Below are 17,172 nucleotides of genomic sequence, written 5' to 3'. Positions count from 1 at the left end.
GGGGTTTCACATCAATTGTATTAAAATAGCATATGAATGAACAATTGTCTTTAATTAAAGAGTAAAAATGATTTAAAATATAAATAACAAACTATAAACGATTTATGAAGTAGATTATGGGAAAGTTTTAAATTTTAAATTTGACTGGTGATAGGGTTAGTTATAACCCACTGCTTTTTATGTATTAAAATAAATACAAAAATCTATAACCCACTACTTGTTCCGTTCTTGGGATTTTTTTTTGGGTTAAATATATTAAGCCCCTTAATTTTACATTTAACTGCACTTTATCCCTTAACTTTACATTTAGTTGCACATTTTCGATTTTTTTGAAACGTGATTGTAATTTGCAAAACTCATTTGTTTGTAGGGGTGGTTATAGGGTTAGTGTGGTGACAAATATTTCTTAATTATAAAAATGTAACATTGTATTAAATAGCATACGAATGAGCATTTGTCTTTAATTAAGGAGTAAAAAAGATTTAAAGTATAAATAACAAACTATAACCGGTTTATGAAGAAGATAGTGAGAATGTTTTAAATTTTAAATTTGATTGGCGATCGGGTTGGTTATAACCCACTACTTTTTATGTATTAAAATAAATACAAAAATCTAGAAAAAAGAATGAGAAGTTTGGAAGCCATTGAGAAGGTCTTTGCTAAAACCCCTTCTGCAATAAATATAGATATATAGATTTCAAATTGCATACTTATCATGTAGCTCGTTATCTAATATTTAACATATTAACATATTACCAAACTTATAAATGATTATTGCTACTGAGAAATAATATTTGAAACCCGTCAAATTGGTAACAATAAAATGAAAACAACTTATCAAATATAAAAAATAAAACATACTATCAAATACACACACACGCATATATATATGTATATATATGTATGTATATAAATACATATATATATTCGAAGACAACTTTTCGATCTGAGCATCCATTGAGCCTCCAACTCATCATTCTATTTTTCTATAATTTTGAATTATTTTATTTGTAATAAATTCTTTTCCATATTTGAATAAATACTACCATAATTAAATCACTTAAATTGAAAATTTCTTATCTATCATATAGTAATTGTACTTAAATGCACTAATCCTACCTAATATAAACATTTGAGAACTATAATATATCAATTAAAATTGGAAATAGATTCAAATCTTACAAGAAAATATAAAAAAATTTCCATTATAACATTTTAATTTCAACTTAAATATGTAAAATGTATCATTTAAGCTTAGAAATTTCTACCTATCATATGGTAATACTAATCTTGCCCGGTATAATTAATATACTACTCTCATGTTTCCTTAGGGAATATACAAGAAGGTAATAGCAATATGCAAATATTATAAAAAAATAGAAACAATATAACATAAATGTTACAATTTAGTAGTTATGATTTACAATTCTCTTAGGGAATTAAGTACACTATATTAATGAATTTATCACTTTACTTTTTAATTTTTGTGTCATATTTCTTTATTCTTGAACTTTGACATAGCAATGTCTATCATTAGAGCATCCACAATGGTTTACACCCTTTAGGGTGTAATCTACATGCTACATCAGCATTCCACTATTTCACATCAGCATTCCACTATCTCTTTTTTTTATTACACTCTCATCCACAATGGATTACACTTACAGAGTATAATAGCATGGGTCCACATGCCACATCAGCATTCCACTATCTCCTTTTTTATTATACTCTCTCCCCTCTTTTATTTTAATAATGCACAACTCATAACCCATAAATAAATAAATTTATTATTTAAAAAATGGTTATTTTTAAAAATAAATTATTGACGTGACACCTCAAACGTGAAAATATCATAATAATCCATTATTAATTAATAATACCCAATCTACTGAATTTAACTCCACGACATAATATTAAAATTAAATAAAATACAAATAATAATATAACGAATACTAATTTTCATTATTATTGCCTCCGAATCATTCCCAAATATGCTCAACCAAATCCGATAGAAGTTGATGATGTACTTCCTGATCACGTAGTTCCGCATTCCTTTGAAGATAATGGTGAAAATTTTCGACTGAACCTTGAGTCACAGGGATCGTTGGTTCTTCATCATCATCATCCCAGTTTCTTATTGCAACTCCCTCATCCTCGACAATCATATTATGCAATATGATGCATGTGTACATTATATCTTTCAATTTATCTCTATGCCAAAACCGAGCTGGGCCACATACAATTGCCCAACGAGATTGGAGCACTGCAAAAGCTCGGTCAACGTCTTTTCTTGCAGCCTCCTGCATTTGCTTAAATTTGATCTTTAGGAGATGTAAAACTTTTAACAAATGTTGCCCATTTTGGATATATGCCATCTGCTAGACAATACCCTTTGTTATATTGTGTGCCGTTTACCATAAATTGAATATCAGAAGCATATTCGTGTAATACGTCGTTAAATAGTGGAGATTGATTGAGTACATTAATGTCATTGTTAGACCCCGCGACGCCAAAAAATGCATGCCATATCCACAAATCTGCTGATGCAACTACTTCTAGCATTATTGTGGGAGATCCTTGATCACCTCGAGTAAATTGACCTTTCCATGCCACGGGGCAATTCTTCCATTGCCAATGCATGCAGTCAATGCTACCAAGCATTAACCATGGCGCTCAGAATGCAATTGAAGTAAACGTTCAACGTCATTAGTATTAGGCCTTCTCAAGTATTGTGCCCCACAAATATCGATCACGCACCGACAAAATTGTGACAAACATTCGATTGCAGTGGATTCACCCATCCTTATGTACTCGTCCAACTGGTCAGCAGGTGCTCCATATGCTAACTGTCGGATAGCTGCTATGGTTTTTTGAAGTGGAGAAAGTCCTCTTTTGCCGGCTGCATCGACCCTCATTTGAAAAAACTCTGAATGATTTGTCATTGACTCCACAATTCGAAGGAACAATTCCCTTCTCATTTGAAATTGTCGGCGGAATATATGTAAAGGATACACTGGCTCGTCGGTGAAATAGTCATTAAAAAATCGAACATGTCCGACACCACGCTCTCGATTGTAATATCTTCGATTGTGTGGACGGATGTTACGACTTGAAGATGTATGTTGCATTTGCCATTGCTCCAACATCTTCATAATTTGATCATCAATGTCATCCATCATTTCATCGGCTAAAAACTTTTTAATTTCTTCTATAAGAGAGATATTAGGATATTGAGACATTTTTTGAGTGTGTTGAGTATTTGGTGGCAATGTATTGCGTCTTGCCAATACATATATAGTGCTAGTGTTATAACGGCTAGTTTTCCAATGGCTATTTTTCCAACGGCTAATTTTCCAACAGCTAGTTTTCTGACGGCTATTTTTGTAACGGCTAATTTTCATAATAAAATTAAAATGGTGAACTTTAAAATTTTATTTCCAAATAACATAAATGACATGAAATTATAAGTAATATTACAAATAAACTATTAAAAACTCAAATATAAATTTAACAATTACATATAGTAAAATAAAATTAAAAATAGACTAAGAAATATTATATTTGGCTTTTAGGATGGAGAACATTTGCTCATGAATTCGAAGCGGTTGATAGGTCATGCCCGTGGTATCCTTGAGTAAGATTTCGTAATCACTTCGAAAATTATAACTTTCTAACTTATTTGCCAAGTTTTCCATAGCCTGCAATTTTTCTTCTTTTTGTTGCATCAACATTTTTCGGATTTGATCAAATTCCCCACTTACATTTTCCTCATTCACCTTTGATTTTGCCTTTCTTTTTCCCTTCTTTGATGCTTTTTGACCAGGTGGGCGAACTTCACGTGCTTCATTATCATCGATGTCAAAATTTGAATCCGCATTGGATGAAGAAGTGTATGCCCCGTTTTCATTAGTCCTTATCTTTTTTGAAGAACGCTGCATAGGAGCATTTACCTTCCACTTCGGATCATTTTTCAACAACACCCACACATGTTCATGTAAAAAATGCTTGTTATTATTCTGATGAAATAGCTCACGTGCGTGTTGCTTGATCTAGTCATGATTCCACCCGCTATGATGTTCGCCAACCAATCTGTTGTAATATTGGTTGAACTCATTAACCATCCTACTCAACCAATGCCAATGTGATTTCACTGCTTTATATTTTCGTGGTGGTCCAGATTTCCGATTCTCATTGAAGTAGTCGACGACTCGTTTCCAAAAACTCTCTTCATTTTGAAAGTTACCCACAATGCTGCAATTTGAAATTGTGAGCCAAGCACATGCAAGTATCTTGTCATCATCCACACTCCATGGAACACGTTTACCGTCAGGTTTTTCCACCGCCTCATTTGTGAGATTTATATTTTCTACCTCACATTGTGTTGAATACGGCGGAAATTGAGAATCCGAAATTGACTCCGTTGGTGTTGCATTATCTTGTTGACCGGCGAAATCAAAATCCTTCCTTATCTCCGACAGAGTCGTTAAGCCTTCACAACCCATACCAAGGTTATAATACCCCGGTGTATAGTGATTTTCCATAGAAGGATAAAAATAATTAAGTGACGGATACATGGGAATTTGATATGGAAAATGTGGTGGATTTTGGAAATTTGATGGATTGGGTAAATTTGGAATTGAAAATGGATAATTTGGCAAATCTAGTGAATTTTGGAAATTTTGGTGGTTTTGATTTTGTGAAGCGGATGAATTTTCTATATTTGGACTATTTAACATATTTCTAAAACTACTAAGATTCTCATCCATAATGACAAAATACTAAAATTTATAAAATTATGTAAAGAGATTGAAAATAATGAATAAGGGAGTAGGAGAGATAATGGAGTAGAAGATTGTGAGGTGAAATGAAAAAATTACTTTATGTGTTTATAGGAAGTAAAATAAATTATCTGTTGCTAAAATATAGCTGTTGTAAAAAAAGGCCGTTGTAAAATACCTGGCTCCAAGAATGACCGTTGTAAAATGTTTCAAAAAATGACCAAGTAAAATGCTATCTCATTTTGGCTATTTGGACGTTTGTTGGTGTTGTCATGCCGTTTGGGTCCCACAATATCTTCCATGACGCGCATCATCAGTATTGTGCGTGTAATCTCCATAACACGGCTTCACATTGAAGCGGTGTCATGGAGCGGTGTAATGGGGGGCATTACACCCCCGATTATACATTGTTGTGGATGCTCTTACATATAAGAGAAAATATTTTCATTCTAGAGATTCAAATGATACTGTGTACTCTCATTAATTTCTTATCTAGATTCTGTTAACATTTAGTTTTGACTAATGTAAACTTCTTTTTTGTTTACTAAATTTAGACGCATATAAAATATGTTTTTGATATATCCACACGTGCATGCATGGGCTACACATACATATATATATGTGTGTGTGTGTGTGTATATATATAATATTTGAAGATGAGTTATATAGTAAATAAATTCTATTGAGATGAACTCAAATAAACAAGGATGTGTTTGGATGGTTCTTTTTAGGAACATATTAGGAGTTTTCGAAAAAAAATTTCATCAGATATTTATAGAAAATTTCAAAGATGCAAAATTTTATAAAATTTTTCGTCGATCCCACTTATAAAAAATTTGACCTTGGATTTGGCAAAAACTTTTGAAATGATAATGAAATAGGTCATGAATTGGAAAAATATGGTTAGGAGGTGGAAGAATAGCAATTGGTAGGATAAAGGAAATATCATGAGTGACATGGACAACTGTCCAGGTCGTGACAGCTCTTAGATCGTTAGCCTGGCAATCATTGTAGCCCATATTCGATTAGAAGAATCTTATATAAATAGAGGTGTTAAAATAGGTGATTCGGGTTTGAGCAGATATAAATGGATAATGGGTATAATTAGGTCAATCCATTTATATCCATTTAATAAATGAGTCTAAATGAATTAATCCATTTATATCCATTTAATAAATGGGTATTGATATATCCAATTACCCATTTATAACTCACTTGAAAATTTACTTATTTTTTTTATTTTTTTGCATGTTGTTTGATAAAAAATTCTGACATTTTATCGTTATTAGATTGGTAAAAAATTCAAATTTATTTGCTTAACACCTACTAAAATTTGTGTTTAAATGTATAATTATTTTTAGAAGAGTTCAAATGGGTGAGTCGTGTCAATCTACTATCTACCAATTAAATAGGTTTAATTGGATACCTATTTACATCTATTCAAAATTCATTGCACATCCAAGTTCACTTATTAGTGGACGGATTTAAACAAGTCAATATAATTGAATTATGGTTGACACTTGTATATTATGTTTATATGAAAATAAAAAAAAATATTTGTAGGGCTTGGGCTTGGGACCGCTCGCATTGCCCAATTAGTATATAGTAGTATTAAGTTAACAAGGGGAAACAGCAAGCTAGTCTGCCTACTACTTTGAACACCTTCAAAAAAACAGAGAAACCGTTAAAACGGAAAATCTAATGGGAAATGGAAGGAGATTTTGGTTTTGGCGGAACAATCAATTTCTGGCTTGGGCATTGAAAGAGTTTGGATCTTCTTCTTGCTGTTCATGCAAATTACAAGTCCTCAAGCTTAAGAATGGAGCTAGTAGGATGCAATCCTCCAGGGCGCCGGCGCCGGAGAGGTCCTCCGTGCTGAATTTCCTCCGCTCATATTCCACCACCACTGGTTTGCTGCTTCTTCATTATCCTTTTCATTTTTTATTGGTATCCTATTAATACAGTATTTTTGGACTATAAAATGTTTAGTAGAAATAAGTTCCTGCTGTTTTTGTTCTAGACACAATCATTCTTCTGTACTCATTATAGGTGTTGGAGCCATTAATTCAGTGATAACCCCCGTGTTCGTTGTGCTGATTTTTTATTAGATTAGACTCATTTTGTATATTTATTTAACTTTCCTTTTATGCAATGAGGAAAAAGCTAGGAGTAGATCATCCGCATGATCAAGCAATTACAATACAATTTCCCTGTTTTAAACTGTTAATCTAATGCAAGAATCCTGAAATCCTGAAGAACCTACAAGAAGGATAAAGGTCCAGACCATGTTATATGTTCTATGCATATCTGTTCTGATCGCAAACTTATGCTTGATTCGATTACATTTTGGTAGAATTGGGAGAATACCTCAATTTTTCTTGACTTTGATTCATGGTAGCAGTTGTTGGATATTTAGGGTCCGTTTGATTTAGTGTAAAATTTTTTGCCAAGGAAAATATTTTCAGTGAAAATCATCTTCATAGGAAAAAAAATTATTTCCCTTCATTTTCAGGTGTTTGGTGCACTTTTGAAAAATAATCCTTGCAGCAAAAACCCACAAAGAATGTTCCCCTCAAAGATTTGTCAGTTTCCTTCTGCCAACAACCTGAACTCCCATCCACACCTATATCAATTCATCACCCCAATCCAAATAGTTCAAATTCCAAACAATTAGATCGTACTCCATGATCAGGAAATCCATAGTATCGCAAACCCATTACCATTACAGCTCATACTAATTACCTAATCGCTATGTCAATGGAAATTGCATCAAGAATGAGATCCTTATCATTGATAGAGTTCTATCAGATGAAGCACTCCACTGATGCTTACAAATAGTACTAAGATAGATAAGGAAGATGGGGAGGTGTCTTTGTGGTGGTGGTGGGGGAGGCGGCTGTAGGTCTAGGTTAGGCACAATAGATAATTTTCTGTCATGATCTGAAAATTTTCGGTTTAGTCATGAGACTGATGAGCTCTCAAATTTTTTCCTCTTAAAGGGATCGTGAGGTTGATGAGTTCTGAGAGTTATTGGAAAATAACTTCAGCACAACAGATGCGGAAGTCATTTTACTCCTGATTGCGTAAAAGATTTCCACGGGAAAAAATTTTCCCAATCTTTTTGGCTGCCAAACACCAGAATTTCCTGAAAATATTTTCCAGCATATTTTCAGTCCAAACAAACAGACCCTTAATATTCATTTTTCCAATTTTGGGACGACTCAATTTGGTTTTTCTTTGGTTGCAAATTGGCAGAAACACAACCTCAATTATCTATTGATCTTGTCAAGATTATGGAGCAAAGATTGTCAGCTATTGAGCAGAGGAGTTGTTATCTTATGGGCCTCATAAATAAGGTTATTTTACCTCAGTATTCTTCCAATGTTATTATCTAATTCCTCGCTTATTTGTGTTCCGTGTAAACAAGCACCTGAGGGTCTTTTATCTTTTGGTTTTTTTTTTTGGGTTAAATTATAAAGTACTGTCGTCTGTTGTAAAGGAAGTTCGATAAACAGAATCGTGCTCAAATGCTTGTGCCTCTCTTTGGTTATGAGCTTTCTGTCAGCACAAAGCTAGTGCTGGTTCTGATGATCTTCTCTTCTAGTAATATGTTCTTGCTTTGAGGCAAATCCACTTTAAGTCATGTTATATGGCAGATTCTGTTTTCTTGATTTAATTCCTGCCTTTTGGTTTAAGACAGCCAGAAGCCTCACCAGCAGAATATTCAACGGCAAATAAGGAGCTCCGCAAGCTCAGACATTCACTAGATCTTATTAATCAATTGAGGGCCAAACAAAAGGTAAGGTTGATTTGTTCTTTAGGTACATTCTTCTATAGGCACCTGCTTGGATGATGTCTGACTATGTACATTCAACAAGCTGGAAAAGACTCCCACCTCTTTAGGGAATCTCTATAGATACAAAGCATGTAAGGCTTAGCTTTTGTATGGGTGTCTAAGAAGGGAAGTAAAAGGAAAAAAAAAAGGTTGATGAGAGAGAATTTTCCCCTTGTTTTTGAGTTTGGGAGACAAAACAATCAGAGTTTCGTTTTCTTTGTAATTATGGAAGTTGAAAAGAATAGAACAGAAAAGAAACGAAAGCAAGGAAAATTTGGTATTGTTTCTGTTCATTGGCTATTCTTTGAAAGCGATTAGTCCAGGGCTGAAACATTATTCTCTGTCATTTCTTCTAATTTTTTGATCTCTTTTTCCTCTTGGATTGCTTATAACCACCATCTCTGGTCTTTCTGGTTACTTTATTTTATTTTCCTTTATTTTTGTTACAGATACCATTACATGCTTCTAACACATTGCTTGTAGTGGACCTTGACTTCTTCTTTTGTTCGCAATGCATTTCCTTTTCGTTACCCTGTTCTCTCTTCCCCCTCCCATTTCTGATAGGAGATTAAGGATTTGAAGTTGGTGATAACTGAGTGTCAAGACGATAGAGACATGAAAGAGATGGCTTCCGAAGAACTGAGCCAAGCCATGGAAGAAGAGAAGAGACTACAATGTCTCCTCCTTAAACATCTACTTCCCAAGGATGATGCAGATGAACGTGACTGCATATTGGAAGTAAGAGCAGGTACAGATAAAAATGGGGCTTTCTTTTGAAGTTGCATTTCTCTTCTCTTTTCTGTAAATGGATTGAGTGCATTTGGAATAGATAATGTGAGTATTATTTACAAAGTCTATTTTAGGGACTGGAGGAGAGGAGGCTTCTCTGTTTGCAGTTGACATTTTTAAAATGTGAGTTTTTGTAATATGACATGATTAATTGTCTTGGATACAGAAATACTTTTGCTGTTCTGACATTTTCTTATATCAGGTATGATAAATATGCCCAGCAGAATGGTTGGAGGTTTGATGTGCTAGATGTGGCAGAGTCTGATCTTAAAGGATACAAGGTCCATTTTTCCTCGCTTTTTTTGCTAGTAATATTCCATCTTTGGTGGATATCCTGATGTGTATTTATCCTGATAGCAATATAGCATCTTCGGTAGTATCTAAAATGCTCCATGTGTTTGTTATGTTTTGCCAACTTTCCCATATATGTCTGTACAAAAGTCCTTTTGACATGTGCTGGCTCTTTCCAGGAGGCCAGTGCAGCAATATCTGGAGTTGGTGTTTATGGGAAATTAAAATTTGAAAGTGGAATTCATAGAGTGCAGGTTGCAGCTCTCCATTTATAGTTGTGAATTTCGGTCCTTCTCGGAAAGCTTACTGATATGCCTTTTTTTAGCGAGTTCCTGTGACAGAAAAATCTGGTCGTGTGCATACAAGTGCTGTATCTGTTGCAATACTTCCTCAGGCAGATCAGGTAGGAGAGTTTTAGCAAGAGAAGGGAAAACTCTGTTGTGCTATATGGTCACATGTTTCTGGTGTTTCATATGATTAAATTTGCAAAGACTAAGCTTGAAATGATAGGCTTTTATAGTTCTATTTTTAACTATTCTTGCAGGTAGATGTGCAGCTGAGGAATGAAGACTTGAGAATCGATACATACAGATCTGGTGGTTCAGGGGGTCAGCATGCTAATACAACTAACAGTGCTGTTAGGATTACTCACATTCCATCTGGGTTGACAGTTGCCATACAAGATGAACGGTCTCAACACATGGTAACTGACCCGATCTAATCCTAATGTGTCTTCAAACTATAATGGGTAATAACTCTAATGCCAAATAAGAGATTAAGAGGTATAGATATTGAGTACATGTATTTTGTCGTGGAGTCTTTGCTTGACGCAACACTATAATCGTGTCATTATTCTTTCTCCAATTTATCCATGCAAACATGGTGGGATTAATTGCCTGAACAGTTTTACCAGTTACTCATTGACCTATTCTTTCTTGTGATTTCAGGTCCATATAGGGTCTAATAATTATGCCTTGTATGTTGTAGATGCTAGAATGGTGACTGCACTTCTAATTTGGCTCTTCATTAACTTGAATATAGAAGAGGAACTGTTTAGTTGTAATCTTGCTGCTTTAGAATAGATTATTTTTCTTGAATCCCCCTCTTTTAGTTGTTTTTCCAAATGGAGCAAGAGGGACACAGATGCTTAGCTTGTAGGCCTTTTTATTTTTTTCTCCAAGAGTTGTTACTTCCATGGCTATGTGAATTGAGTTTTTACCTCAAATTGCCAATATTCCACCAACTGATCAAAGTATCTACTGAAAAAATCTCTTAAGTTTTGTCAATCACATGAAAAGAATTAGTTTTTTATATTTCTCTGATATGAATGTTTTGTTGGTTGGATGGATACCTGCTATTGGTTATCTTTAATTATGGCTTTAGGAACAAGTTGTATGAGTATACTCTTGCTGCAATTTGTTTCTTGATGCTTATGTTCAGTGATTTTTCTTAAAATTTTCATTTTGGAATCTCTTGCTAGAACAAGAGTAAAGCACTTAAAGTGCTGTGTGCAAAGTTATATGAAATGGAAAGATCAAGAGCTCACTCACTCCGATCAAAGCTTCGATTGGAGCAGGTATGGATTCTATTCATAGCAAACTGGTAAATTGACGTCACTTGATTGACAGTTTCCAGTAATATTTTAATGTTCACATGCTGAACAGATTGGTAGTGGAGACCGCTCAGAACGTATTCGGACATACAACTTTCCTCAAGGGCGGGTTACTGATCACCGCGTTGGCATCACTAGTCATTCTATGGATGAGATAATGCAGGGCCAGGGCTTGGATACTTTCATTGATGCTCTACTTTTGCAGCAGGAAATGGAAGCTATTGCATCTTTTAGCTCTGTTCACTCTTGATGGTTTATTTCATCTTTCTAGAAGAAGTAATCTGCTTCAATATTCGCTCCACAGTATATTTAGCCAGGTTTTATTGCAAGGAATAAAATGGTTCATATCTTGTTTGTGTTTAGGGTTTATATCACCCATTGTCAGGAAAGTGAAGAAGCACTGCAATCATTTATACTGTTAAGAAGCTAATTTAGCTCATGGGCTAAAGCTAAACTTAGAGCCTGCTATTGGAGAGGGATGATATGCTGAATGCTTTCTTTTTCAAAATTAAGTCTCATGGACCACGTAGATACATCAGTATAGTTGAGTGCTGGAGATTCCCTGAAACCCCTGTCTGTTAGTGTATTGGGGTTAATTCAGAATGGTAGCATGAACTGAATACATACATTATAAACAAAGTTCTTGATTTATGATTTGGTTTTACTACACTTTGTCTTACATCAACTGAGACATTTTATCTTTCCAAAGGATGCAGAGGCTGTGAGCAGAGCAGGTTGTGTTATAAAAGCTTCCACAAAGTGGTGTCTGATTTTTCCGTCAATTTGTGGAGCTAAACTTTCTGAGTTTTCCTTGTACCATCTCTGAATGCTATTCACTAGACTAGACTGATAGGTTTTTCTTAGCTTCTATTGGAATTTTAACTGTGAATTGAATTACCAGTTACAGCAGATAACCACCTTCCCTCTGTCTCTCTCTCTCTCTCTCGCATAACAAGCATTCTGGAGTACAATATTAGAGGGACTTCAAGTCATGTTCAAATACCATGTGCATGCTACATGACAAGCAGCATTCTGGCAAATGAGTTTGGCTTCATAGGTAATGGACTACAACTCATGTTACAATTATGTGCCCACTACTACACCTACTTTTAGGACATGGTAATGGAGGGTCCATAACTTATTCAACTGGTAGGAACCAAAGGGCTAATACGCTACACTAAGTATGTAAATTCAAATATATTAGAGAGCTCTTTAGAACTTCACATTTAACAAAAAATTTTCTGGAAATTTTTATTTCTAGCAACGAAAAATCGTGTGATCTACAATATGGTTAATAATCGAGGTGCCTTCCACCTCCTCTTCTCCTTCTATCTCTGTAAATACTTCTTTTCTGTTAGCTTCATTAGTATAGGAAAGCTGCTGGACAAAGCTTTATGTTGTGCTAGGGTAATATCTGAGCCTAGCTTGGATATATTGTTATGCAGATGAAGGTGGTTGGGAAGTCAGAATGACATCAAAGTCGCTGAGAGTCCATTCTGCAACTTCTTCCTTGTTGCTAACAAAAATTTCAGTTCCCACATCCAATGATGTCCATATTCTTCTAGCTGGACGGGTACCTGGATCCTGCAGAACCATGATCATGGTCATTCACATATGACAAAAATGTGCAGCTGGAGAAGGTTAGCATAATTGCTGACCTGATAGAAGTAAAGTCTACTGGAGAGTGCACCAACATTGAGCTCCCAAGTTCTCCCATCTCCCACCCAACCTTCCCCTCGTTTACTTGGATAGCCGTACTCGGCCCATACGGGGTGCGGGAGCAACTGAACCAGTTCCTGTGCCTGTGGATTGCTATAAGGATCACAAGTACTGTCGGGGAATTCCAAGAAACGGGCATTTCCAGGAGCACAGTAATAGTGATAAGCCGAGTAAGGAAAGTGAGCTGTGTCATTTCTTAGGATCTTGATGTTGTTTGGAGTGATGTGGTATGGAGGGCATCTGTTCATGCTTGCAGGGCTGCACCATGCCTGAGTTTCTGGGTTGATGATCATCTCGCTGTATCTCGTGACATCGGTGAGCACATCCCCGTCGCAAGGACGGCCGTCATTTTTCCAGCAGCTCCCTATGTCCATCAAGTAGAACTGGCTCTTAGGTCCTCCCCCTTGCTTGATGTCAAAGGTCAATTTCACCTTGAAGTTAGGGGACTCTGGAAGCTGATCCACAGACAAAATGTCATCAACAAAAAAATACTACTCATTCTCATTCTGGCTTGAAAGATTGGCATCACTTTTAGCACAAACATGGGTGACCAATGATTTGAATCCTAGAACATGCGGTACTACAGAACACATCCATATTAATCTGCATGTCTTGAGGAGCTTTTTGTTTGGTTTCGGTTGAGAAAGGTTTGGAGGAAGAATTTGGAAAAAAAAAAATTTTTTTTTGGGCAAGACAAGTTAATTAAAGATCAAAATGTAGCCCAGTAGTCAGTGGCAGACAGATTAGGGGCCAGTTGACCCCAACCTTTCGAGAAACTTTTTTGATCACAGAAAATTTTGAGAATTTGTATTGAAATCTTTCTTTTGCCCCACCTACACATTTTGACAAAATTCCATTGTCCTTTCTTTGAAGATTTTTTTTGGCGGGCTATTTAATTTGTTGATGTACCAAATTCAACCTCTAATTACACGCTTTAGTATTAGGTACTCCCTTGTAAAATTTTTCTCAGGAAAAATCTCTTAATAACTAAATTATGCACGCTTTTCAATAAATTTTTTATCCATGACAAATTGAATTCAAGTATTTGATTCTACATATACATCCTTTTTTTTTATTATTTTTATAGAAAGGACTCGTTTTCTTTCTGCACTTTCAGTGTTTGAATTTCTTTCACACTTTGTGCGTTTGGATTCATGATGTATAACAATTTATTTAATTTTGAGGTATTCTTTTTTGCATAAGTACTATGCGCTATGCACCCAAACCTAGAAGGATAAATGGATTTTTACACTAACAATGTAAGAAATATTATTAACTTTTATATAAAGTCTTGAATGAATAATCTTGTAAATAATCAAACATCCTCTTCATAAACATGTAGATAGAGAATACATAGTTAACTAGCTATCCTATTTATGTACTCCACATTTGAGGCTATTAGATATAAGTTATTTTAAAATGTTTGATGTATATTTTATTCCTTTTCTCTCCCAGAAGATGTTAATTATTCTTTTTTTTTGCTATACTACTATATATATATATGCATATATAGTAAGTGGGAGGGATCCAACCCGAGATACCTCATTTACATTCCTTCCCCCTTAATCATTCAATCCATCCATCCCTCCCCCGTACTACTATAGTTTATTGGTGTATATTTTGATTTACTACTTAATATAGCTTATTGTAAAAAAAAATTACTCAATATTGCTTTCAAATATCAAAATTGGAAAATCAAGCAAACGAAACAAAAATATATAACAAAAATACATAATTTTTATAATTTTTAAACACGTTTTTTAACCATTTTTTCCTTATCATTTTGCACACACATTTATAGACTTATAGTAGGGGTGCTAAATTTTTCTCTAAACAATCATCCAAACACAGATGTTTCCTATAACCAAAAGCCGCCAAAATCAGTGGCTCCATCACAGCTAATAGCGCAAGCATGGGTATAGGTATGAGTACTAGTTTGTCGGTCAAGTGAATTACTTTTTATTTCGTGTTTCTCGGGAGCACCAAGTCAAACAAGTTTAATCATTTGCCCCAAAAAGTTCATGGATTCCTTCTCAAAAATCATTTGGCCGGTGACCTAAAGTTGGACCACTTTCCATTCACTCATCCTAAAATTTTGGCATTGGCCAATCGGAATTCTTCTTCTTCTTTTTTTTTTTAAAAAAAAATACATGTGTTTGAATAGGAGATTATTTGTAAAAAAGTTATTTAGAATAATATTGTAATATTTTTTGAAACGTATTTTTTTAAGCGTAGATAAAAAGATTTAAATTCAAAATTTTTTACTTATACTCGCTTTTCGGTACCACTCGACTCACCCCTTCCCCCATTCATGATGCAAGTTGAATAATGTTTGATTTTTTTTTTTTGGGTGCAAAGCATGATTAGCCAAACGCACTTTTTGGAAACATTATTCTGGCTGAGACTTGGGGGATGAGAATATGGTAGACTTACAATTTTGAGCATTCCTCTGGTATCATAATGGTATCCACCAGAGAAGCCTTTGGTTGCATCAGCTCTCAGGTACAACATCAGCCAGGGGTAGAATTTAGTGGTCCTGAGTTTGTGTCTGAATATCCAACTCCCACCATCGCCAACTTTCTTCTCCCAAACCACCTCAAAGTAAGAATTCAAAGAAGAATCACCAAGAGTACCAATCCCAAAAGGAGGAGGGAAAGGAACCAAATCATAGGTGCCACTAAAACCTCCTTTCATGGTTTTGATCCCATTTTCTGAGGTGACTACAGCGGTGGGCTGATGGTACAACAACGGTTGGTTCATGCATCCCTTCCCGAAACATGGAAACTGCCCTGAAATGAAAGGTGGTACCTTCTCGCCATTCTTGGGACAAAGCCCGGATCTCGTGTCGTAGTTTCCATTCTTGAGCATAATCATCCAAAACTGCCAAGGTTTTGTTGGGGTGGTATGGTCTGCAACCTCACACAGGGAGCCCAGGTACAGCTCTTTCTCCACTGCGTAGAGATTTGGATCACTCAGAGCCTTTTCTGGCAAACCAGGGAATGGTTTCCCAACTCCCAGCTTGTTGTCAACCTCAGTCACTTTGTGGATCAAGGAACCATCTAATTTTACCAACCACGCAAAAGATTGATCAATAACGGCATGACAAGGTTAAATCCATTGACAAAATGAAACAGAAAACGTTACAGAATTTGATGCTTAACAGTATTAATGTAGTAACTACTAGTAGTAATTAAATCCGATCTTTCAATGCAAGTGTAGTTATCAGTATCACATCTACAAGGGAAACTTTTTGGGTTGGTTGGGAGGCTTACTGGAGGAGATATGAAAGCAATCGGCAGCTCTTGGGCTACCCATGCCAGGGGCCTCCTCGTTTCCAACTTCATTGCAGAAATTCCAAGCTTCAAATGCTACCCTCAGCTCATCTCTTCTCATTCCGGGATCTCCCACAGCTGAAGCAGCATTTGCAGCATCAAACAGTTGTGCTGCCAAGCAACACGCCACTACCAAAAGTAAACTGGGCTTCATGGCAGCTAAATTAATCAACTTTCAGTAAGGAATTGAAGAGAGCTGATGGGGAAAGATGAAGAGGCAGATATTTATACTGAGGACCTGGTGACTGGTGAGGAAGAAGCAGAGAGAATTGAGTCAGTAACATAAACCAAAAAAGAAATAAATCAAAGAAAATTCACCCTGTTTTCCGTGGGAAGGAATAGGAGGGAGTGATTTGAACGAGTAACTAGTGTTTGAGATTCCTTATCCTTTTTCAGTCCTTTTAAGCTGGGGATAACTAGGTACCAGATTGGGACAGCCACGGTTAGATTTTGTACAGTTGTGTACGAATATTGTATGTTTTTTTGACCCATTTGAATTGCTATATTTATAAAGTTTTTGTAGAAAAATGTAACGTAGCGATTTGATGTACATGAAATAAAAATAGTGATTAAAAAATATATTAATTAATAGAATTTACACATGCAACAAAAGTTCAGTGATCACTAAAAAGGAACTGTAGATCGAGGGTTCAAACTCCATCCACACCTGCAGTGAAAAATAATCTAAAGAAAATATCAGAGTGTCTCTTTGATCTAGTCAAATTTGTATACTCGTCATGTTATCACTGGAAAAAAAATAAAATTGTATGGGTATACATCGAATTAGTTGAAAAATATGCTAACTGTGTAACTACA

General features: G+C 35.3%; 3 protein-coding genes and 1 pseudogene across 3 annotated transcripts; 1 reads left to right on the top strand and 3 right to left on the bottom strand.

Annotated features, from left to right (window-relative positions):
- Positions 1 to 1,952: 1,952 nt before the first annotated feature.
- On the bottom strand, positions 1,953 to 3,239 carry LOC113750741 (annotated as a pseudogene).
- A 306-nt stretch (positions 3,240 to 3,545) lies between these two features.
- Positions 3,546 to 4,502, bottom strand: LOC113750740 (glutathione S-transferase T3-like). The gene is made up of 2 exons (XM_027294683.1): positions 4,086 to 4,502; positions 3,546 to 3,956 (listed from the first exon to the last, which is right to left on the bottom strand). The coding sequence occupies exons 1-2, from the start codon at positions 4,500 to 4,502 to the stop codon at positions 3,546 to 3,548; spliced, it is 828 nt and encodes a 275-aa protein (XP_027150484.1).
- Positions 4,503 to 6,440: 1,938 nt separating this feature from the next.
- LOC113749902 (peptide chain release factor 1) lies at positions 6,441 to 11,974 on the top strand. Its single transcript, XM_027293777.1, has 11 exons — positions 6,441 to 6,687; positions 8,034 to 8,134; positions 8,479 to 8,577; positions 9,178 to 9,361; positions 9,477 to 9,525; positions 9,605 to 9,683; positions 9,873 to 9,947; positions 10,019 to 10,096; positions 10,238 to 10,396; positions 11,174 to 11,269; positions 11,358 to 11,974. The coding sequence occupies exons 1-11, from the start codon at positions 6,480 to 6,482 to the stop codon at positions 11,553 to 11,555; spliced, it is 1,326 nt and encodes a 441-aa protein (XP_027149578.1). The 5' UTR covers positions 6,441 to 6,479; the 3' UTR covers positions 11,556 to 11,974.
- A 556-nt stretch (positions 11,975 to 12,530) lies between these two features.
- Positions 12,531 to 16,788, bottom strand: LOC113749901. The gene is made up of 4 exons (XM_027293776.1): positions 16,297 to 16,788; positions 15,458 to 16,083; positions 12,964 to 13,479; positions 12,531 to 12,889 (listed from the first exon to the last, which is right to left on the bottom strand). The coding sequence occupies exons 1-4, from the start codon at positions 16,508 to 16,510 to the stop codon at positions 12,743 to 12,745; spliced, it is 1,503 nt and encodes a 500-aa protein (XP_027149577.1). The 5' UTR covers positions 16,511 to 16,788; the 3' UTR covers positions 12,531 to 12,742.
- Between the last annotated feature and the right edge of the window lie 384 nt (positions 16,789 to 17,172).

The sequence above is a fragment of the Coffea eugenioides genome, chromosome 10, assembly GCF_003713205.1.
Source record: "Coffea eugenioides isolate CCC68of chromosome 10, Ceug_1.0, whole genome shotgun sequence".
Taxonomy (NCBI): domain Eukaryota; kingdom Viridiplantae; phylum Streptophyta; class Magnoliopsida; order Gentianales; family Rubiaceae; genus Coffea; species Coffea eugenioides.
Note: the sequence above shows the minus strand (reverse complement) of the source record. Positions and strands in the feature narration are given on the sequence as shown.

Bases quoted from the DNA above. Each gene is read 5' to 3' on its own strand.
- LOC113750740 (XM_027294683.1), bottom strand. From the start codon at position 4,502: ATGGGTTGTGAAGGCTTAACGACTCTGTCGGAGATAAGGAAGGATTTT. The intron at 3,957-4,085 runs GTTGGCGAACAT...AATGATCCGAAG, and splicing joins ACCAATATTACAACAGATTG to TGGAAGGTAAATGCTCCTAT.
- LOC113749902 (XM_027293777.1), top strand. From the start codon at position 6,480: ATGGGAAATGGAAGGAGATTTTGGTTTTGGCGGAACAATCAATTTCTG. The intron at 9,526-9,604 runs GTGAGTTTTTGT...TTCTTATATCAG, and splicing joins GCAGTTGACATTTTTAAAAT to GTATGATAAATATGCCCAGC. The intron at 10,097-10,237 runs GTAGGAGAGTTT...CTATTCTTGCAG, and splicing joins TACTTCCTCAGGCAGATCAG to GTAGATGTGCAGCTGAGGAA.
- LOC113749901 (XM_027293776.1), bottom strand. From the start codon at position 16,510: ATGAAGCCCAGTTTACTTTTGGTAGTGGCGTGTTGCTTGGCAGCACAA. The intron at 13,480-15,457 runs GTAAGTCTACCA...TCTGTGGATCAG, and splicing joins CCAGAGGAATGCTCAAAATT to CTTCCAGAGTCCCCTAACTT. The intron at 12,890-12,963 runs GTCAGCAATTAT...ATGGTTCTGCAG, and splicing joins GTAGACTTTACTTCTATCAG to GATCCAGGTACCCGTCCAGC.